Source organism: Drosophila elegans, unplaced genomic scaffold, assembly GCF_018152505.1.
Source record: "Drosophila elegans isolate 14027-0461.03 unplaced genomic scaffold, ASM1815250v1 contig_183, whole genome shotgun sequence".
In the NCBI taxonomy this organism is placed as follows: domain Eukaryota; kingdom Metazoa; phylum Arthropoda; class Insecta; order Diptera; family Drosophilidae; genus Drosophila; species Drosophila elegans.
This window is the reverse complement of record NW_024545550.1, coordinates 1,648,115-1,672,421: the sequence shown is the minus strand read 5'-3', so window position 1 is coordinate 1,672,421 and position 24,307 is coordinate 1,648,115. Positions and strand designations below refer to the sequence as shown.

Here is a 24,307-nt window from a genome sequence, read left to right as displayed (position 1 = left end):
AAGATTACTTTCCGTCATTATGATTATTCAGTTTTATGGCAGCTTTAAAGTCACGGACCCACCACAACATTGAGATCGAAGTTCAGGGTATTGAAAACCTTGCCCCAAAAGTAAACACACAATTGAAGACATTAGATTGGACGCTTTGTGGTGCGTCTTGCCTGCGTCACAGTTGGAGCTGATGGCATTCTTTATGTATGGTATAATATATATAATGTATATGTATACTAGATTATTCATTGTATAAACTAACAACATCATCAGTATCAGTATCAGTTAGTTAACTCAATGTGCAACAGCCAACGACAGCCGTACACTCGTCGTACGAAGAAAATACACATTTCCAATCGAAGATCATCCGAAAAAATGAAAGAAAACTTATAGGCGATGTAAATTAAAGAAATTGCAAACTGTCTGCTTAATTGGTACGTGGTAGTTGGTAGGTGGTAGTTGGTGCGAATGAGGTTTCATGTGTGGTTATGCATGACATGTGGGGTGGTGTCTGTGGTGTGGAAGGCGCTTCGTGTGTCCTTGTTTCGTTGAGCAACTAATTTAGTTTAGATAGCGAAAACAATCATCAAGGCGGCTAGGCTACAGGCTAACAAAGTATGCGGATTACGAGCTGATATATTTTTATGTGTACGTAGTGGTGACTCCGAAATTCCATCCAGCCCAGCTAGCCCTCGATCTGAGATCGCAGGCGGGGGCGTGGCAAGTCCCCAAACACAGCCTCGCCATGAACGCTTTTGGTCAGCGCCTGGATGCTGGCCGCTATGTCGATGTTGTCCATTCCCTGATAGGAAAACCATCATTAGTTTTTTGTATAATTAGGGTAGTAATACGAATTTTACCTCCTCGCAGCCCAGTGCAAAATTATTATTATTGTTGCCAGCTGCAGCTCTCTCAGCCAGCGTAGTGTTGGCTATCTCGATGGGCAGACTCCTGGCGAAGTTCATCAGCTGCGCATGAGTGGGACGTCCTCCCCCCCGCACTGGTATGGAAATGGAGCTGTCCGGGTCGAGTGCATCTGGAAAAGCGAGAGCATACTGGTTACGAAATGGTTCTAGTGAAACTTGTCGTGGCACTCACCTTCAGCTTCGTCGGCAGCCTCGTCATCGAGCACGTTTCCCAGGCCGTTCTGCTGGCTCAGTTGCTGGAACGGATTCTGGTGGTGCTCTTGCTGGTAGATCAGACTGCGCGGGTAGCTGGGCACTGGCACGGACTGAACCGGCAGCTGCGTGGGGGCATCCACATCCTCCAGGTCGAACAGGCAGTCATCTGCATCGTCGGCGCCACTGGACTGGCCCACTCCGTTGGTGGTCAACATCTGGGTGGGTGCACCACCAGCACCGCCGGCCGACTGCTGTCGGAAGGTGGGACTGTTGCCCACGCTCATGGGCGTGGCTTCTGGGGTGGCGGGCGGTGTGTCAAAGTGCGACATCTTCCTGGCCACCGAGACACTTTGCTGCAGTGGCTGCGCCTGCTGCTGCTGCGAGCTGCGAAGGCTGCAACTGTTGCTGCGGCTGCTGGTTGAGCGTGAGGAAGCTGGGCGGATGATTCAGTGTGGTGGTGGGCGTGGTGGGTCCACCGTTTAACTCCCGCCGGCTGCTGATGGTGTTCCTGCGCCGGGCAGTTGCACTCTGCGGCTGATTGGCCGCCACTTCCAGGGCGGGGGGCATGGCACGATCTAGCAGCTCCGAGGCCTGCTCGGGCAACGCACGGATTGCCCGGAACAGCAGCGCACAGTCCTGATCAGATTTCTCCCGGAAACTGTTCAGCAACTGGAACTGGTTGCGCGTATACCGCTCAATCCGTTCGTTCGTCTCCAGAATCTCCTCCTGCAGACGCGCCTGCTGGTGGGCTTGTATCATCCTCAACCTCTGCACCGTGGCATCCGCGGGATTCGCGCTCAGTGAACCAATGCTCAGATTTGAGGCCGAGTTGGCTATTCCGACGGTGGGTCCCGCCGACACCGAGTCACTGCCTGCGTGATCCATGATCAGCAGCTCGAAGGTCTCCGAAAACGATTTGTTGGACTTTCGCTGGGCCAACTCCTCGCCGCTGGTCAGCAGCGTGCAGTTGATGAGGTAGAGCGTGGGCGTGGCTCCGGCCCCCGCCGTCAATCGCTTGGCGCACAGCACCTCCTTGCAGTTGATGCACATGCTCAGCTGCCAGCTCTGGCCAGCGGCATCCAGGGTAAGTCCGTACAGCAGTTCCCGCTGGTTGATCACGGCCACTGTCAGGTCTGGAATGGGTCCATAGGCCTGAAAAGATAGGAAAAATAAAAGGTAAGTTGAGTGGTAAGTAAAGATCAAAAAATATGGCTTATTATAAAACTGTATCTTAATATTTTTCAAAACGTTTTGTGGTTCCTCTTATTAAGCTCCAGCATAAATAAAGTTTTTCTTTTGAAGAAATGTAATCAAAATCATATAATCTTATTTTTTGTAGTACCATTAGTGATTTAAGGCAATAAACTTTTCCTCAGTGCATCCCTCACTTTCATGTAGATTACCTTCAATCAACAGTTGATAAGACTTTTTACACAGCCTGGTCAATGCCTGATAAATGGTATTACCAATGGGGTAATGGGTAATGGGGTAATTATCTGCAGTTCTGATCGCCCCTCGAAAGTCTTTCTTCGATATTTACCTAGTCGACAACCCCGCCGCACAGTAGTTCAAGTGCAAATTTGTCAATTATGTTCGTTTCGAGTGCTGCACCCGATTGTCGGGAAAACTTATCGGAAAACAAGGGACCATTGATGAACATGAAACTGACAAACAATTAGTGCAATGGCAAAATGCTGTTGGGGGCACCAAAAGGCAAAAGACTACTTGAATTATTCTGGTTGTCATGGTGACAAGCCGAAGATGTGATGGGTAAACAAGTCACTGATATCTAAAAATTAATAGGTATAGTCAATGATTTCAAAATGGCAAAAAAACAAAAAAACCAAATGGTCCCCATAAAATAAGAAAGACATCACTGATACCATCATAATACCGCTTAAAGAGTTACCTCACACTTTAATTCTTGTAGATAAATTCCCCCACATTTGCATGTTTGGGATAGTAGCACGTGTTTGCCGACTGACACAGGAGCGAAAAACACTTTTTATAGACGTGCTCGGCTAAATTTGACACTCGCGTCCAACAAAATCAAGCTGTATTCATATAGACCGGACAATAAACACAACCATTGGAGGGGTGAGGGGGCGAGACACTGGACAAAAGTACACATACAACCACTCGCACACGTAGATACACAGAATTAAATTGAATTAACGTACGAAATGCAAACGTCAACAGAAATCAAATGACAATGTTGACCGTCAGCTAAGCGACAACAGCTCCTGGATTGCATAGCATCGCGTCTTTCCATATAACCACCATTATCATCAACAGGTGGGCAGAGCAAAATTAATCAAAGAAGCTTTCAAAATGTTCTCAATTAATAAATTAGAGAAATCTCAATTATTTCTTTAAAATAGTAACAATTTCTTTCGACATCAAACTTTTCCTTGAATACCTAATAAAATAAAACTTTCAAAATATTTGATTGTTCCTATCGGTTAGTTTGAGTGCTTTGATAAAAATCAACATGCTTTAACCCTTCCTCAATTGCTATTTTTATACATCAAACAAAACTTAGCAGAGAACTAAATTTCCGGCATTTCGAAATTGCAGCTGCATTTGCTTGTCTTCGTCTTCTTTTGAAAATTGCTTTCGCTTCCATTTTGGACAATAACAAGTTGTGGTCACACCCACTCAGTAAACATTGTTTTCAATGCAAATTCCAAACTTGTTTACACCCGATGCGGTGCGGTAATATCTAATCAGCCTCAGTCAGTCGGCGACAATAATTATATGAATGAAACAAAAAATGGCAGTAAAATGTGACACAGCAAATGCATTGTTGACAAGTGTTTTGGCATTCTGTTATTATTATTTCGCTGCCAAACGCATAAACATATTTATGGGCTCAGGCCTATTAGCTCAGTTTAAAATTGCAGTTTTATGGCTGTTTTCGTAACCACAAGAGTAGACTTGTTGTTCTCTCTGCTAATTTGTTTCGCCTGATACCCTATTGAATGGGTTTTTTTCTTTGAGAAGTTCGAATCGGGAGACAGATAAGATTGTGTTAACAAAAATAGATTACAGTTTCCACAATGATTTTTAATTTATGATTTTAGCTGTTGATTAGAAAATTTACCATGCTGATAAAAGCCAATATATTACAACAAAAAAATGGTGAAAAGCGAATGAAAATTATTACTTTGTTGCTAAAAATATATATTTATAAATATTTAATGCAATTTAAATTAATAAAGAAAAAACAAGAATGTATTTAATTTTGGTTTTTTCTAAAGAACAATTATCTGCAATGGTGTTGAAGGTAAATGACCTAAACTTTAAACATATGATCAATTAATCAGCAACCTCTTAAGAATCCAGGGTAGCTTAGCAATCGATCATTGCTGATTTCTATCCATCATTCATTCTTGATTTTATGGCTCGGCTGGCTAAGCTTAAGTGGGTGTTTTTGTTGACTCGGTTGTCCGGCCCCGACCGCCTGACATTATCAGTTGTGGTTGTAAAATGTTGAGGAGGGGCTGTTTAACTCCCGTCACAGCCATCCTGCATACCCATACCCTCGTTGCATTACCCTCGTTTTCTTTTTGCCCCTTTTTTCTGCACAACATTTTGTAAGAACTGGCGCATCTCTCGCAATTTGCCATTCGCCAAATGTCAATGACTCTTCTCAGTGACTTTCAGACTGCAATGACAACAATTGAAGGCAATAGCCGTCGTCACTTCATTGCTTAATTAACGTAACTGCCTGTTCGAATTATCGGTTCTTGCTTAATTGAAATTAAATGTCAGTGCTGTCCTGTCCTGTTAATTATGGTGTGGCGCCACCTAGCGTACGGAACCAGTGGCTGTTAACTAATTAAATAACCGTTTACGTTCGACTTTGACGTATGACCGTTTGTTTTATGGCCAGTCCGACATTTGATTAATTGTAATCGCGTCTTGCGGCCAAAAACAGAAAAAAATAAGACCACCTAAATAATAAATAAAACATGGCGTGTTCTTGCTGGATGAGCTTCTGAAAGAGATGGCAAATGGCTAGCGGAAAGAGAGGCAAAATCGCCAGAGGAAACGCGCCGAGGAGCACGTAACTCAGCAGCACACTCTTCGCATATCGGAAATCAATATAAATCGCTTTAATTGAAACCCGACATTTAAATAATGTATGCAATCTAGACGGAATCAATTGCATTTGTGCCAACTGTCGAAATCGTTGTCCAAGTGTCAACGAGAATCAGTGGATCTCTTAATATTCATAGTGCTTAACTCTAAAAGCGTGAAGAGAAACTAAATTATACGATAAGACAGTGATATCTTAGATATCAGCATTTATCCAAGGACTTCACTACGTTTATTACAAATAAGTGAAATATAAAAATATAGTTTTGTTTGTTAATGCTTAAAAGAAATAATTAATTTGTTTAATTAAAAGCTAACTATAAAATTATAGTATTAAATATAATTAATTTTATAAAAACATGAATGTTGCGGGTTAATAACTTAGTTAAGAAAAAATGTATAAAATGCTAGACATGTATCGTTAAAGCTTTTGGTTCTTTGAAAGCAACTCAAACGAATCTCGTTACCTGCCTCGTTAAAAACCCATCTTATGCTACAACATCGCATAATATGGCCATAAAGTGGTCCATTACTTGAGAGTTATGTTCTTGCAGTCTCAGACGGGAAGTACAAGTGCATTATGGACCCTCAAGTGGCTGTGGTGTTCAGTTATGCTGTAAAGCTAATAAGGACGGCTGTTAAAGCTTTTTGCTATCATCAAACTGTTGCGCACTTGAGCTGCCTGTTTCTATTTTCTTCCATTATTTCTGTCTGGGCCGAGTGAAACAATTGAAATTCATATCAAACTGTCTGACAATGCAGATCCCCCGCCAACTTATGCAACCAGAACGATTCCCATTAAACAAACAACTTTAGAGCACAATGTATGTAATAATTTTTCTCATTTGCACATTGCTGCATAATTAATTTGTTGTTGCGCGAGGCGAATATCTAGTGTAATTGATTGCCCGGCATTAATTAAGCTCTGGTAGTCCGACACTCGATGTGTCTAATGGGTCTACTTAGATCTGTTTGCTTCCCCCTGAATTCCACTTTCCCCTATAATTTTCTTTTTTGCTTTTTACTTTTTTGCATATCAATTCGCCTTGCCTCTGACTTGGTGAAAAACAAACAAACACATCAAGCTGTGTCCAAAGGCACAACTGAGCTGATCACACACAAAAAGAAAATATTTTGCGATTCGATAGCTCTGATAAGGGGATTGGTACAAAATGTGTATTTGTATTTTCATGACTTTACACTAATGCTAATATTTAACATTTGAATACTGTTTTGATGGCTTTTTTATCATGAGATAACATTTTATTTATTGTTTTACCCTTTGTCAGATAAGAACCTTAAACTGGAATTCAAATCTTTATGGTGCAGTGGGGTAAAGTTAGAAAGGGGGCATTAACCTGTTGCAAGTGTTGGCACCTGCGATAATTACCAATCAATCAGGCCATCAATCATCCGTGGCTGGCACACCTTTCGCCCAGAAAAAAAATATAAATAAAAATGAAAATAACAATCATCCATCCGATTGACGCATTTTCCTTCTTTTGTTTTCCATTTCTATTTCTATTTTCGTTCGATTTTACTTTTTTTATAGCTTTGAGATAACTTGCCTTGTTTCGTTTCATCGGCAGAAACCGAAACTGAGCCAAAAAGAAAATAAGTTGTAAACAAATCAACTGGCAAAAGAAACTACGAAAATAATCTTTTATAGATTTGGACCCCCCCTTGCAGGGGGATTGTGGCGAGGGGTTCGCTCTGGGGTGCGACTTGGTTCGCCTCGCTGCTCACGAATAATACAATAATACCCTCTTCGTCTTCGGCCGCTTTTTTTTTATATTTTTTAGTTTTGCCTTTTTTTTTGGTTTTGCTTTTTGTTGTCGAAAAAAGCAAACACATTTCGCTCAGATACGTCGCCGTCGTTGGCCATTATCATAAACAACTTTAGACAGCTGGGGACACACGCGCGTGCGGGGCGTTTTCGCTCTTCGGATTACGAGTTGCCAATTTGTATTGCCTGCCGCCGCTCCACTCTGTTTTGCTCCGGAGCTCTTTTCGAAAAATTTCCACTACCATTCGGCGGGCTTACGCTTTTTTGGCCTGTCCATCTAGGGCTTTTGTTTTGCTCCTGCCTTCTTCGGGCTCTTTTCGACCATCTATGTGAGTCACTTGGGCCCTAAGTCCGATCTAATCCCCCCTTAAAAGTGTCTTTGGGTCACTTGTTGGTCGAAACCCGTTTTTCGTAGACATAAACAGGGGCTTTATATTTAAGGTCGGTTTTTTGTTTCTTGATTGGTATTAATTGTTTTCACAATTTAATAGGCGTTATGAATATAAATTGCTATATGTGAGTGGTATTAATAGTTTCACTGGTTAACATTTAAATAAAAGGCGGTTAGTTATAAATAAAATAAATTGGTTTGACTTATTTTATACCGATGAGTTTTTACTTTTTGAGTATTTTGAATAATTTGTATACAAACAGCTTAAAAAAAATGTTGCTGGTTTAATTTATTACTAAACCCATTTGTAAATCCTTTACTGAGCACTATTATTAAGAAGAATTATGGCTTTGTTTATAATTAATTATCTCCTGTACCCTCTCTATAGATTCTGTTCGTATTACAAAATTAATTGCTGCCATGTTAACTTTCTAAACCTATTTAAGCTTATTGTTTCTCTACCCCTTCCCCCTCCCTCTTTTGCACTTAAAATGTTGCCTTATCTACGAAAAACAAAAAAAGAGAGAAATAATAAAAAAAAGCGTATCATTCAATGTCGTTTGAAAACAAAATCTGATAAGGCCCCAGACCCAAAACATAGCGTATAGTCTCGCCAGCCAATGTACCACCTCATCCCCTTCCTCCACAACCCCCCTTCCCCCAAATATACCACCAAAGTGTATATATAGTATAACGCAAACGGGACTAGGAAAAGAGACAGGGCGAGAAAGCTCTGGGAAACGTGCACACGTGTGTTCCCCCCGCCGACAGATTAAGCGTTTATTAAATAGGTTTGTAAGAGAGGTGCACATATAAGTCGAAGCTCAATTGTTTATACAGAGAGCAAAAAAAAAAACGTATAATTTCTAAATAACTAAACCTTTTTATGAACATCATAAGATGTTAGGCAATAACTTTAATAAAATATTAACTTTTTCTTTAACATATTTTGATCCATAAAGTGGTCTACTGATCAATTTACTGAATATAAATAAAATATTATTTTTGTTAATTGGTTTGGTCTTTTTAGAGTTTCTTAAAAAAAACTTATAAGTAATAAACATTTTAAATGTTTAAAAAAAATATAGCCATAATTTCCAAATAAAAATATTTATTAGTACATTAACAAACAAATTTAACACAACATTTTAGAATCATTCAATTAAATAACTAACATTTTTCAGTGTATAACAGTAAATTAGGCGCAACAGTGCTAAAAAGAGTTTGAAAGGCAGTGAGTGGCAAAAGGGCAGAGATAACGAAGAAGAGTAGAGGAGGGGGCTTTGAGGTGTGCCAGCCAGCGTTATCTAAAAACTTTGACAAACAAATATTCGTTGCCGTGGGCTTTTGTTTGCTCAGCGCACAACCGGCTGGCTACAACTCAAATTTAATAAACAAACAGCAAAGATGGCGGCATTCTCGGGCCTGCCCAACGTCTGCTGTTAATTGTTAGTTTACTCGCTTTATACACACACTCATACAGGTGGTATAAATAATAATATAAATATATGGCCATATACATTCCTACTTGAATAATGAGATCATCTACAACGCTTCCAAAAACGCGACCTGGGACTATTTTCGGAGCCACCGAATTATTGTAGCGCTTGTGATAAGAAGTGATTATTTGTGCAAACAGACTCTATTTATAGCTTTTCGTAGGGTAACAATTACAAGACAGCAAAAGTGTTGATAGGACGGAACCGAACCTTTGAGAAAAATTGGGGCTTCTTAAAAGTAATTAACTAAGAAATAAAATAATAATGGGATTCATTTTATTACATTTTAGAAATGAAAAATATATGGTATTGTAAACTAGATTTTAAACTGGGTTTTTCTTTATATATTATTCCTTAAGTAGTTTTGCGTCCTCTTTTAATTTTTTATATCGTTTTAAAAAACATGCCCCATAATGTAATGTACTTGTGTTTACTTTCTGGACTTTTTCACTTTTTATTCCTATTTGCGTATCAAATTTAGACGTTTTCCGTCCTCTTGTTTCGTGTTTATCCAAAGCAAACAAATCTGTAGCCGCACATTTGACACAGTTTTCATTATTTATTTATTTCTCGCTTGGCACTGCTATTCTTTTTTTCTTTTCTTTTTTTTTTTTTTTTTTTTTGGTTTGGCTGCATTGTGCTGTGCCCCAGAGCAAATATTTATGCCAAACCATCATAATTGGGGGGAAGCGAAGGAATTAACCCCTCACCCGAAAAATCACGCACGTTAAACGTGAGCGACCGAAAATCAGAGATTCAACCATTCAACCCCATCCCAAAATCCCACCCCTTTTCGCATTCTTCATCCCTCTTACACACGCAAAATAAATTATTCGCGTTTAGATATTTTGAAAATTGCCCGCTAGCAAAGAAGAGGTGTTTTCGCTTTATTTTTAGCAGGCGCGCGATTTCTCAATTCAAGAATTTATAGTTTTGTTTACACGAGAGTGGCAATTGCTGCGCACTTGTGTGGTTCTTACAAGGGCCTGTGGAAAAGGTTAAGAGTTTATGAGTAAGAGGCTCATTAAATTGGCCCAGCGATTGCTCGGGTCGGTTCAGGGGAAAAGCTCAAGTGTTGGCTTTATTACAGTACGACGTCGGACTGCTGCCGCTTTCAAGGTTATATTTGTTAAAGATTAACATTGGTTTTCAATTAACCGACACGCGCACTTTTAGCAGCTCGGTACTCATATATCGAAGGTTAAAGGGGATGGTCAACTCTGATTGACCACTAGGACTCTGAAACTGTGACCTTGCGATATCATAATCGAAAATGTTATAGCTCTTAAATGGCCATTGAGTAAAAGAAACATCAGTATTGAAGGGGGAACCCGATATTGAATAAATTGCACTGAAAAGTACAAAGTTTAAAAGAAGAAGAAAACTGTTCTAGAAATTTATTCTAATTTAAATTCTATTTAAATATTGATTATTAAAAACTTTTGCTGCAAGATAATGTTTTGGTTTTAAAAGTGCCATCTCATAGGGCTAGCACATTATAACCGAGAAAAATGAAATGAAGAAATGCCTTTATTATTATTAATTTCAAAGACTGATTTCATCACCTTTGTTTGTTTTCTTTTTTGCCCTATACAGCAATTAAGCTACCCTCGCCTGATTTGCGATAAAATAATGATTTCTCCTTCCCTACTTGCACCCACTTATCATTCCACTTACTATTATTGTTACACAAAACCCATACAAACCTCCTCGATTCACAGACTTTACATTTGATAATGGCTATTTTTAGAGTCCAGAAACGTTGTCAGTGCAGCCGCGCCTTGTATTCTCCCCCCATTAAAATATAACTTTTAACTGATTGATAACTCGTGCTTGGGATTTGCTGTTGTTGATGTTTGTTTTGTGGAATCGGTGGATTGGAAAAGGGTTTTCGGTTTCATAACGCGATTAACTGGACTAAAAATAAACATGGGCATTAGCATATGAATGCAGCTGTTGCATGTTGTTTTAGCTTTATTCACAAAACTTGTTTTTTGCCCCATTGAAAGATCGTCGCTGTGTGCTCTTTCAATTATTCGATTTCCACAGGTGAGACAGAATTTCAGCAAAAAGGGTCGAAGGAAAGCGAGTTTAACTGATTAAAGACTCTAATCATAAATAAACGATTTCCAAGGCAAGAATTAGAGGCAGACATCCACTGACGACAGTGCGACTGGCAGTGATCGCTTATAATATATATACTATACTATATATTTGTTGGGAGATTATCAGTATGTGTGCCGCGGTGCTTTTACCGTTTGATAACCTAGAAAAAAAGCCTGAGAGTAAGTGTGAATGTGTGCGTGTGTGGGCGCTGGAGAATCGAAAATTGATAAGGGGCCATTGCGTCAAAAAAAAACCGAGTATTTGTTCAGTTTAAGATGCACTGACCAGAAGTATCTAATATGATCGATTCTTTTAGATTTAGAGACTAACTCTCGTGAAAGCACTAATGTAGTTGTTAATTTAAGATAGGTATTCGAATGAGTTTTAGATCTGGAATTTTCTGACTTGTAAGATTGCAAATTATTTAAATATTTATCATTAATGTTCTCTGTCTATATCATAGCATAATCAGAAGGCATAAATTACTCTTTTCAATAAAAATATATTTAATTGTTAACAGATGTCATATTAAGAGAATTTTAGATTAAAATACTCCATTGTCAGTAAATTCAATTCACGTTACACAAAACATGGGGAAGTTCGAGTTGACAAAATTTGGACATAGCCTTGCCATAGCTCATCACATCTCATCCATATGTCGTCCAGCGTTTCAACAAATTGTACGCATAAATTTATAGTTTAAACATTTTGGGGCCTACGCAGTTGAGAGTTTTGTGGGGACGGGGGCGATGGTGCCCCGGCGCTGTCAACTGGCCCATCAAGTGGGCCCGAAAAAGCCATTCGCCAGCCATCTCTATGTGCCTTAGTGACCCCCTACCCGGCTTTGAATATATTGTGCTCATGGGTCTTTTATGTGCCTACACGTAGGAAAAAATATAGTAATTTATATTTTATTAATTATGTTAGAATCTAAGGCATTTTAGAAAAAATTTTAAGTTGTACTTCCTCTTGAACTATGAAACTTAAAAGAGATCACCAATAGTTGATCTTGCGCTAAAATTGAATTGAAAATCTGAGTTTAAGCAAATCTCAATAAAATGGCTCAGAACTTTATATCGACTATTTCATTGGTAAGCTTAACAGTTATAGTTTGGTTTTTTCTGTGTAAAATAAGATCTCATAGTTACTCCCCCTCTGTTTGCGCCCAATAGGCCTTTTGGAGGCCCCCTTCTTCCTCTTACCGGACTCCATCGAGTTTACGGCGGTCCAGTACCCGGCCGGCCGCATTTGGAAATCTCGAAAACTTGTTTATCCAACACACACACACACACACACACACTCACAACCATACCGCACAGAGATGGGGGAAAAAATTATAAACAAGTTTTTTTGTTTTGTATTTCGGCTCGGCTGTTGTTGTTCTTCCTCTGCCTTCGTCTTGCCCTCCAACCGCCCACCACCCCCTCCGCGGCGCCCACTCCTCGACCGCTCTTTGTGCTTTTTACTTCTTGCTTGTATTTTGTCGCTGGTTTCGTAATTTATTCTAAAAGCGTTCCGTTTTGGCTCTATATAGAGAATATATACACACACGGGCTTGTATATATATTTATACATGTAGGATATGTGCTATGCTGTGTATTTGAATACAATATATACACTGAGAGGTACTTTTTGGAGGCAAATTTTAGGGGTAATCAGAGATCGTAAGCTGTATTTTTGTTTAATTACAAAAAACAAAAAATAAAAAAACATATTTAAAGGTTTTTTAATATTTTCGTATTAAATTACGATGTGCACATAATTTTACAAACCAAGATGCAATTTCATAATATTTTAAAATTTGTTAAGACGTGGTTTCAAATTGACACAAAATCTTTGAAATCAATTTTAGATATCACTTTTTTAAGATGTACAAAAACATTTTTATGCGAGATTATATTTGAAAACATTTTAAAAGTATTACATGTTTTACAAATGTAATTGACTTTATAATGTTAGAGCATTTATTTTTCGATGCTCTCCACACTTTTGTCTATCTTGTTTTCTTCTGGTTTTTTGTTTTGTTTTGAGCTTTGAATTATTCAAAATAACACTTTTGGTATATTTGTAGGTATTGTTATTGCTGTTGTTGTACGCCTCAGCGCTTTTGAAGTGGGTGCAACACAAAGCAATAAAAACAACAATAGTGGCAATATCGGACGATCTCCAAACCACAACAACAAAAACCCAACAAGACGTAGCTTTATTGAACAATTCAATTTTGCATTACAACAAATACGCCACTCGAGTTACAATCTTGCGGTGTAGCGAACGATGTGCAATCACTGCGATAACCAATTGTTAAAAATAAATAGAGTCGAACTTCCAAAACTCAAACCACTATTTTCCAAAACCAAATTGTTCTTAAAGATACTTCTAGTTGCGGAATTAGTCATACTGTTCAGGCTAAAAATTTAATGTTTGGGATGTTCAAAGTATTTAACTGAATTGAATTTAAGTGTGAGCAGAACCTTCATAATCCCCCCCGTCCACCCACTGCCTTCCAAACCTCGGCTTAGCAGCTCAGTGGTTGTCAAAATGTGACAAGTGTCGTGGTCGAAGGAGGGGATAAAACAGACACAGAGAGAAAGAAAGGGGGATAGAGAGATTTAACCTTGAAAAGTGTGGACAAGACAGACGACGATGACGCAGATATTCTTTTTTGGGTTTGGACGAGGTAGAACCAGAAACGTAAAGATGAAAAAATACAGTACAGTTTAATAATAACCATTACACGCAGAAAAAGTCAGGTGAGAAAGGTTCCCAAACAAAACTTCTTATACAGCGAGAACGAAGTTGTACATATTTGCTTGCAAATGTCAACTACTTAAGAACCAGTCAAATTCTTGTATATGTATATGATCTTATTTTATGCAAATAATTTGATACATTAATAGTTCATAAATTACAAACCATTTATGAAGCTCAAGCAATAATTCCTAATGAAAACCTTTATTGCATGAATGCGTTATTTGTTTATTTAAGAATACCTAAATACACATTTTGATTTTTTTTTTCCAGCTTAATTATGTGTCAAGTAGGTAATGGAAATTACCACTATGCTAGTACTAGTTTATTATTTTATTTTAATAGTAAATGAAGTTTTCTCGCACTCGTGTCGATTGTTGTCCCCGCAAGATCGCTCGACTTAACCGTTCCAGGCTTTTTCACAATGAAACGAGCCTGTATTCTATAAATTATTACGGCACCCATTTGGCCAATATTATCTTGACTATTGGATTTTATGACGGCATTACTAAACTGTAATTTGTTTTTAATAATTAGTCAGCCAATAAGTGTTTTCAACGAAAATAGAAAGGTAATAACTTATTTGATTGATAAGACAAAATATACGAAATGTTTATTTACTTTTAAAACAAAAAAAGCTTAGGGAAAATAAAATAACCCAGAAAGTAGGGAAACTTTTTAAAGAAATCCTCACATAAAGAAGACAACAACGGAAAACAAAACTAATGACTAATGAAAAGCGATTGCGGGTGGTCTATAAATTTTATATATCTTTTGATGAAATCAGCAAATATACAGAAGTGGGCCACAATATAAAAATATATAAAATATTTTATGAGGATTTCTCCAATTATAAAAAAAAAAACTACATAAGTTAAATTAGAGAACACAAATTTATGCATATTTTCCATAAACCTACAACTTTTGAATTCCAAAAGCGAAAAATTATGAACCATGAACCGAATTTACTTAACCCCTGAATGCACGGGAATGTGCCCACCCCTTTAGCGACTTTGTGACGTTTTTGGGGAAGCGAACAGAGCTGAAAATTTCTGAACGAAAATATGCAAATTACTTACAACTGAGGGCGTGACAAATGAAAAGCAAAAGCGCATAAATCATAAAAAACGCAAATAAAAACGGAGAAAAGTAACGCGAGTAAAACAGAAGCTGACGCAGGAAACTAAAAATACCGGCGATCAGGTTGGCAAAGAAAGAACCGAAAAAAACAGGGTGTTCCTAAGTGAAAAGAAGGAGCGGATGATAAAACAGGTGCGGGAGGAGGGGATTCCGAAGGAGCGGAGGAAAGATGCGAGTTGCACTTGGCTGAGCAGGCCGAAAATAAACCAGTGAATGTGAGGATTGCTTACGATTTTCCTTTCCCATCAGCGAATGGATGACCCTATTTCTTCATGCCCTCTTCCATATTCCCTACATCCTTCAAAAGACCATCCCCTGCCATTCCATTCCCATTCCAATTCCCGATTCCAGGGCTATATAGGCCTATGTTTGTTTTGTGTGTGTGAGAATAGGCGGCATAGGCAGAACGGCAAAAAGCAAAGGCAAAAGCAAAAGCCATAGGCCGGCACACAAAGCATAAAGAACGATAATAAACACACACACTCGCACATATCGCGGCACAATACAATGCAAATACAGTGAATTTCGCTTAACAATTACCCTGATTAATCCAAACCGAACAAATTTGTTGGTTTTATGAGCTCATAGCACATACACGATTTGGGATAATAATAATAATCGTTTGATATTATTATTATATTTTTCAAATGTTTAGAAATGTTTATACATCAGTGTATGATAGAAAGTGGTATTGAAAAAAGTTAAAAGACCCACTTAGCTTTAAAGTAATTTGTTAGATAATTAATTAATTAAATAATTCAATTAATAGAGACATTTTGCTGCATCCTGGTTTTAACAGGTTATTAATTAAGGCTAACTTTTCTAAAGGGTTTTTTACTTTGCTCCCCCTTTCCGTTTAATCGTATGACCACTGTTATCCCCCAAAGAGAGGGAAAGAGCGCGCACTAGTGGCCCAGCATAGGCCTTCTGCCCAATTGTTGTTGCTTTTTATGCTGCGCGGTTGTTGTTATTGCTGCCTTCCCCAGAATCGATACATGCTCCATCCTGCTCTTGCACAACGGGCGATAATCGGGTGACGAACTATATAGAGGCTTTATATTAATATATGTATGTAGACTTACGTGCTTGAAGAAGTCCGTGAACTGACTGTAAAAGGCGAAATCCCGTGGATATTTCTGCTGGAACACCTGTGACAAAAGGATCGAGAGTGGGACTTCGCCAACGGGTGTACCGCTGGCTACAGGATTACCGTTAGCCGCGCCGGTACCGCCCACAGCGCTGCTGGTGCTCCGCTGCAATTTCGAAGTCGAGGCAACGAAATTCAAGCATTTGCACGAGATCAACATGATTTTTTGTTATTGCCGGGTCGCTGATAACGGTAATTGATGCGGCTCCTCGCTTCTTTCTTCTCTTTCTCTCTCTTTCTCACTTCACTCTAAAAGGAAAACACTTTGGCTGTTCTACTTCTTCCACTCCCCTTCCTTATTTCCAAGCGTTAAACAACAACAAGAAGTTCAGAGGATTTTACAAATCGTTTACCGCGGTATTGCGTTTTGAATTTCGAATTTAATTCAAAAACCCTTCGAGTCACAAGTCGAATAGCATTTGCGGTCCTTTCGGATTTTACGAGTTTTGTTAAAGCGCTTGCAAACGAAAACAATCGAACAGCCGAAAAATACGCACACCCACAACCGTTCAATTTTTTTCCTCGACTCGCGGTTAGAGGTGGGGAAACCTCAATTCATTCATCGGTGTAATCGATTTTTTTCAAAACACCGGTGATATCGATGTTTGGCGGGGCTTGATCGATGGTTTTCCATGTGGACAGACATTGGTTGATATCTTTGCTAATGGTGTCTTTCCATCTCTAAACTCACTATAAGCATATACACGAACCCTTTAGAACAGAGCTGTTACTAACGAGCGCGCGAAATTCAAAACTTGGAGTTTATCAGAAAAACAAACAAATATATTTACTAGTTGTAAGCATTACAATAAAACGGAAAACGCACTGTCGGCGGATTCGCTAGAAACCGGAACAGGCATATAGGTAACTCTGTATCTTACATATACTGATGAATTTGAAGGTTATTTAAAGGATTTCATTTTATTCGAACGTTCCTTCAATTTACCAATTTATAATATGCAATGAATGAAAAGAAATTTTACAAAATACTAATAATAATGAAATAATTTTAAAGGATTAATCAGCATTTGAAGGCAAAGAATGTTGAATAAACATATTTAAATAATAATGCTTGTATTTAACATCTGAAAGCTTGTTTCTAAGCTCTAATGAATTTTAATAAATTAAATGGGGAATGAAGAGTCATAGCCCTATACGAAGTAATTGCTAACCCAAAAGCCAAAATATATAATTAAATATATAAATTAACGGAAATTTTAACAAGTACAAGAGTTTATTTATTTATTTAATCTAGTATTTAAGAATTTTCTAACGAAAATTAATGGGGCAAACTCAACCTGTGCTAATAATAATTTTCTTTAAAAATGTATAATATTTTATTTAGTTAAGATAAGAATCTAACAATTTTATAGCAAATAAATTTTCATAGTTAACAGGAATTGTAAAATTTTCAGAAAATAGAAAACCTAAATTTGTTATTTCTTTACCTTGAGTAAATGTTTCCCCAGTTGCAGTGAGTGGGACTTGCAAACTGTGCTCCTATTTGCCTTAGACTTAATTTCGGCTCTTTGCACCTGCAGCGCTTGATTAAATTCCGTCCAATTCTATTTGCCACCTCCGACAGGGTCATCAAAAATGCATGCAACTTGTTTGGATACAGCCACGATGAACCAGCTCCCTTGTATATCCACTTCGAAGGCGAGAAATCATAAAGTTGGCCACGTGCCCTCAGCCCGGCTTCCTTCCTCTATTTCTAAGGCCAGGTCAACTTTAACCCACTCCATCAAAGTTCGCTGTTTGTTGGGCATAAATTATGCCTTGCCCTGTCATATTTGGCACCTGGCCGCGGTCGAAGGTCTTACAACACCACGTCTCCCTCTCTATTTAGCCATTCATCCATCCATCCCGAAATGAAAGTGTTCGAGTGCTGGGGAGCTGCTCTATATCTGCTGTCTTAGCCATGTAAACATGTAAACCGTTTTGCGGCCTGTTGGGTTCGCCATGTAATTGGAATTGCGCGGCGTACGCGGCATTAAGTCATAAAAGCAACAACTACAGGCCACTACTCTGTTACCCAGCAAAAAAAATAAAATAAAGAAACAAGTTTGTCACACTCTGAGGCCAGGCACGTACACGCCAAGAGGTCAAAACGCACTCTGGACATGATAAACCCGCGAGCAAATTGTGAAACTCGTCCGTTTCTGTCCACCACCATCACCATCACCACCATCATAATCATCATCTTGGAGCCCTGTGTGGGTCATAAAAGCAGCGTACTTAGAACAAGTTAACACAGAAACCGAAACAAAACCAAAAATTCCTGTTCAGGCAACAAAAATTTAATTAAGGTCTCTGTATCTGTTCGGGTTCTGGGTAAACGCTTTGTTTCAGGCGCTACCAAGGGCCACAAACAGCATCTGATTGTGTAACACAATCTATATGGAGAACGTTGAACGTTGACTTTGTGCCGCTTATGGCAATTTTGTAAGAGGTGAAAGACTTCTTGGGGCTTACGAAAATATTATGTCACCTTAATGGGTCATGAATATATGGAAGATTTTTTAATCTCCTAGAGGTATCATGATGGAAACAAGTTGGACTTCAAGTGTTTTGTAAAACTATATCTCCTCATTTGTCTTTGTTTTAAAAATGTATAATAAATTTAGAGCTGAACAGTTTTTCTCACTTTCTCAATTGTTAAAATAACAGCATTTCTTTGTTCTGGCTGAAACCACAATTTAAATTGAAATGAAAAAATTAAACAAAATATATTAAATTAAAACTGCCTACTTTCGTAGAGTCTTAAAACTCTCTTATATTTTATAAAAATTAAATGACTTGACAACAGCCAAAATAGTTAATATAAGCAAAAACAAGAAAGAAAGCAAACTTCGGCAAGCCGAAGTTCATATACCCTTGCAGCTATTGCATGAATTAAATACTTTTGAAATATTTAAATTATGATTTACTTGAGTATATGCTGAAAAACATTGAAACTATGATGATTTGCAGCTCAATTATTAGATAGTTATTTTATATATTTTTATTATTTCTATGGGAGCTATATGATATAGACGTCCGATTTTGATAAAATTTAAACCATAATTCTGAAATAAATAAACATTACCATATGTTGAAGAACTAAACAAAATATTAAAAAACAGAAAAGTTATAATTTTTTTTCATTTATTTTTCCGATTGTTCCTATGGGAGCTATATGCTATAGTCGTCCGATTTTTATGAAATTTAAACCATAATTCTGAATTTTTTAACCATTGCTATATGTCGAAGAACTAAACAAAAAATTAAAAAACAGCAAAGTTATAATTTTTTTTCATTTATTTTTCCGATTGTTCCTATGGGAGCTATATGCTATAGTCGTCCGATCCGGCTCGTTCCGACTTATATACTACCTGCAATAGAAAGACAACTTCTGGGAAAGTTTCATGCAGATAGCTTTAAAACTGAGAGACTAGTTTGCATATAAACGGACGGACAGACGGACAGACGGACAGACGGACAGACGGACATGGCTAGATCGACTCGCCTAGTGATGCTGATCAAGAATATATATACTTTATAGGGTCGGAGATGTCTCCTTCACTGCGTTGCAAACTTCTGACTGAAATTATAATACCCTCTGCAAGGGTATAAATATGGATAAATAAAATAAATATTTTAGAATAAGCTAAATATAAATGGTTTAAGGCAACATTTTTTTAAAGAACAAAATGTGTTTTGAAATACAAACAGCTATTACAATTAAGTTCCTTTTTAAATTTACATATTAATTTGTTTTGTCATGCGAACAGCTATTTAAACTTAAATATAAATTTTGAAATTAAACTAAAAAATTCGGAAAATTTATTCCTTAGCAAAAGCAAAAAACAGGAGCCAAAACGATTATCTCCTCGTGACTTCAGCCCGCCTACTAAAGCTTTTGAAAAGAGTCTGGCGAACTGGGATTCATCCTTAGCCACATCCTTTCCCAGCGGCTCCTTTTCGCTCCCTCCTGTGTTCCCTCTACGGACTCCCTCTCGAAATTTGATCTTTTTGCCGTGATAAGAAATCGAGGGACGCGAAGGCGCAAAGCGAAAACATGCTCGAGGAAATGCCTGGGCAATTGCTGGAGAGCCAGGAGAGCTCCTTTGTCTTGGAGGACCTTTTATGTCTTATCAAGGCGAGCAAACTTGGGACGCTCGCCGGATCCTGCTGCCATTGGTCCCGGTCCCAATCGCTATCCTGGATGCCAGGTCCCGGCTCCTGGTAACACAATACTTTTCGGGACCGCAATGCCAGCTCCTTTTTAAATTAATTCGCGAGAATTTAAGGCGGAGGTGCCATGCGGCGAGGTGATCCTTGGCCGCCGCTCCTGGCGTGCTGTCCTGGCTCCCATTATTGCGGCAGCAACTTTATAAATTGCGCATAGAAAACAAACCGCCCGCAAATGCGAGGCCCTCGATTCCATTTGTCCTGCACAATCGCTGTTTATACTTGGTGCTGCCTGCCCTGAATGGCAATCAATCAATCAATCAGCCGGGCGATGATCGCGTATCGATATCCATTTACATAACGCCGATTTCGGCACGTTCAACCTCTAATAAGGGGAATCATTAGAAGGAAGGAAATTAAATCTCGAGGAGTTTGTGAGTTTCTGAGGAAACCAACTATAAGAACCCATTTTAAATTTTTATTATGTGGTATAAAAAGTTTATTCAGTTATTTTGATGTATTTTAAAAATTTTAATTGGTAGAGTATAATTTAGGAAATGGAAAATGGAGAAAATGGCATACTTGAAAAAATAAGAATGGTTTAGAGCCATTTAAGCTAAGAAAACTTATGAAATTCTAGTTTTAAAACCATCAATGCGAAAAAACGGCCTCTAAAATGTGCTACTTTAAATTTAAAAGTGGCCTAAATGGACCATTAATTAAAAAAAAAAAAAAATCCTTACCTGCAAATCACTGAGATAGCGTCATACAATGTATCTGGCAGATACATTCCTTGCCACGTATGTATCCCTAATCACCCATGCCACGCCCCTAACGACTCCCTGTCCATGTGTATCCAAAATGTGGTATATAAACACCTATAGTCACACTCACATTCAACAGTCGGCCAATGGCAGTTGCTCGCATATGTGTATCCGAGGGATTATGTATCTGTATCTGCAACTGTTTTCGGTTTCCGGTTCGTTTTTGTGCCCCCGCTCGTGCCGCCGAAGAAAAACAACAGAAAAATATTAAACAAAAACAAGTACGCAGCGGAGAAGAAGTGAATTTATCTAGTAATTGCATAATTAAGTGTGCAGGGCGGAGGGTAACTGTTTAGTTTTAATTTGTGTAAATTGCCCGTCCGATACAGATCGCGCGTGTTGGGCCTTACGCCCCTCCAAAGCGAGGGATTATTAATTGAATTAGTGCCGAAGTATCCTCTTCTGAGATGCGTATCTCCGTGATCTGGTCAGCTAATTAGCGGCTGCCCCATCTCATAAGTTCTCTGACAGGAAGTTGACAGCCAATTGACAAGTTCCAAATGAAGATGAAACCATTACCCTCCATTAGATGATGAACTTAATGGTTGCAAGTGAAACCCAAATCAAAATTTGCATATGACAACGTTTTTACGAAGCTGTAAGAAGCTGAAGGAATTTCCTCTGGCACATCCACATCCATCAAGAAATTCGCACGGTATTATTGACAAACGGATATGGGATATGGCGCTTTCAAAGTCATTTTCCCAGGACCTGTACCTCCCACACATAATTCAAGAGCCCTCGGCAGGCACATCCTTATCCGCAGTGTCATTATGTCTTCGCCAGGATACACATCACTCCCCCAATCATCGGTAAATCACGCTAATAAGCCGGTAATGAATATAATGTAAGCGTAGCCCTCGTCTCCGGCATGTATTGCATGTTTGGCACACATTCCGTGTCCTTAAACTCCTTGAACACCCCCCTTTTTCCCAGGCCGGAAAAGGAAGCATTTGCCGAGGGGTTGTTGCAAAACAGCAAAACAAAAAAAAAAAATAAAACAATTTTTCACTTTTGTTTTTGTTTAATAGGGCATGCGAAAATATTTCACTGGCATCACTTACCCCTCATTTTCAAGGACCTGGTCGCTTTTTCTCCTTTCCGACTGCCCTGATCATCATTTGTCTCCATTTGCCATTTGCCACTTGGTTTTTGGGTGTTTCTCGCTCGCATCTTCATCAGTTGGAACTCCAATCCTCAGTCTTTCCATCTCTTTGACTGATGGGAGCTTCTTCATTTGTCAATGTAACGCAGTGCGGTCCCAAAAATGCTTTTCCCGCATGCCAGCCAGACTTGGCGATGGCCAACTGGGGGTCCCATGGACATACTCTATATATATATATATCCAAGTTGGAGGCATCAGAGTGTGGATGTGCTGGTGGTTGGACATGCCAGTTGCCTTGCCAGTCACTCAGTCACTTTGCCAGTCTGTCAGCCGCTTCGCAGACTTTCAATGGTCGCATAGTGGGCTCAAAGATTGGTTAACAACATACATTTCAAATGCAGGAGTCAAGAATAGTTGAAACTTGCAAAAGACTATATCTTAATGCAGAAGACTTAATGTACCTTTAAAAGGCTCAAAGCATTTTGTATTGCTTGGACTATATGGTAAAACTATCATTAGTAACCTTATTTGTAAGGAAAGGTACTTTTATGATTGTAAAAAACCTCTTTAAACAGTTAAATTTCACAGACTTTACTTTCATTCCGATATAAACTAAATGGTCATGATTGTATATAATTCGAACTCATATTTTGCTTTTCAATATGGAACAAAAATATTTTTACTATATGACAGCTTATGTGAAAAAGCAGACTGCATAAAGAGTCCTAAAATATGTAACCTACAACATTGTTGAGATGAATGATTTCTATAATACGTTACCGTTTTCTTGCCTTTGCTTAAAATACATCAGCCTTCATACAAAATTTAATTATAATTTTGATTATACTCATGAATATGGATAGTAACCGTTTGTTTAAAAATTTTAAAATTAGGCAAGTCAGTAATTGCTTTCCTTTCACCTAGAGCTCATCATCCACTGACCAGTGTTCACTCCCCTGACAAAGACAGCGTGTAAAAACCCGTCAAATGCCAGAAATACCAAAAATAAAGCGACGCGAATCGATGCGATCGGTGGTGAGTTGAGTTGTGTCTGTTTCGATACGTTGGAGGTTTTGATTTGCAGAGCCATCGGCATTGTCATTGCAGTCATCATCATCATCATCATCATTACTATCAGTGGGGACATATTGGTGACGCTAAGCGGCGAGCAGTACCAAGCTATAAAAAAGAGTTCGCGGAAAACTCGGCAGAGGCAAGGGAATGGGAATGGGAATGGGAATTGAATCCAGTGGATACAGCGGATGACGCGCCTGGCGGTCTGGCTGGGATCGACATAGCCGGGATCATGATGCAGTGATGCAGTGATGGAGTGATGGAGTGATGGAGTGTGCATGTGCGGCCAAAACGATCAATGAAGTCTCCTCTCGTGGCTTTCGATTGTCGCCGGCAATTCCGATTGCCAAGTGTTTTTTTCTTTCTTTCTGTTGCCTGCTGGCCGCTTGTAGTTGCTGTTTTCCTTCGGACGTTTTGGCATTTGCGGCATGGCGCTAATTAACAACTGCCGGTGCTTTTTAGCCACTTGGAGAGCTGGGCCAATTGTTTGCTTGATGATAAACATTTTTATTGATTTGTGATGATTGCCGACAGGAGAGGGCAGCAGGTGCACAGATGCACCGATGCACCGATGCACAGATATATCGTATGGCATCGGTCGGTGCCTTTTGCCGCTGCTATTTATTAAATGCGATTTATTCGCAATTGCTTCCCAGAAGCAGGAGGTGCTGCTGCTGCTGCTGCTGCCGCAAGATTAGACCTACGATCCGCATCCAGTTTGGATCGTTCCGGGAAAACAGAAGCGTCATAAGTTGGACCGGGTAATTGCCACCGGTCTTGCAGATAGAGATCACCCAAACGAGATGCCAATTTGTCGTCGTCTGGCGAAACTCCAGGGGCTACGGGTTACTGGTTACTGCTTACTGGTTACCCTGTTGCGCACCTTTTTTATGGCCACTACGTGTCGCGCTTGCCGAAATAAACCAGAAACGAAATATTCGCCATAAAATTTGGACTTGGAGGAGCCCTTGAGGAGACTTCGTATCGCATCGCCTCGTCGCGCATGTTTCGTCAGCTTCCATAAAAACGGAGAATAAAAGACACACTTCTTATCGGATTTGTGAGCCCCCCTCGCGAAGCTTCTAAGTAAAGACATAAATA

At 39.0% G+C, this 24,307-nt stretch overlaps 1 protein-coding gene across 1 annotated transcript; it reads right to left on the bottom strand.

The window, feature by feature from the left end:
- Positions 1 to 131: 131 nt before the first annotated feature.
- LOC108149782 lies at positions 132 to 16,557 on the bottom strand. Its single transcript, XM_017277637.2, is given in 5 exon segments — positions 132 to 793; positions 852 to 1,027; positions 1,090 to 1,496; positions 1,498 to 2,264; positions 15,966 to 16,557. Coding segments are annotated over 5 exon segments (1,692 nt in total). The 5' UTR covers positions 16,191 to 16,557; the 3' UTR covers positions 132 to 676.
- Positions 16,558 to 24,307: the final 7,750 nt, after the last annotated feature.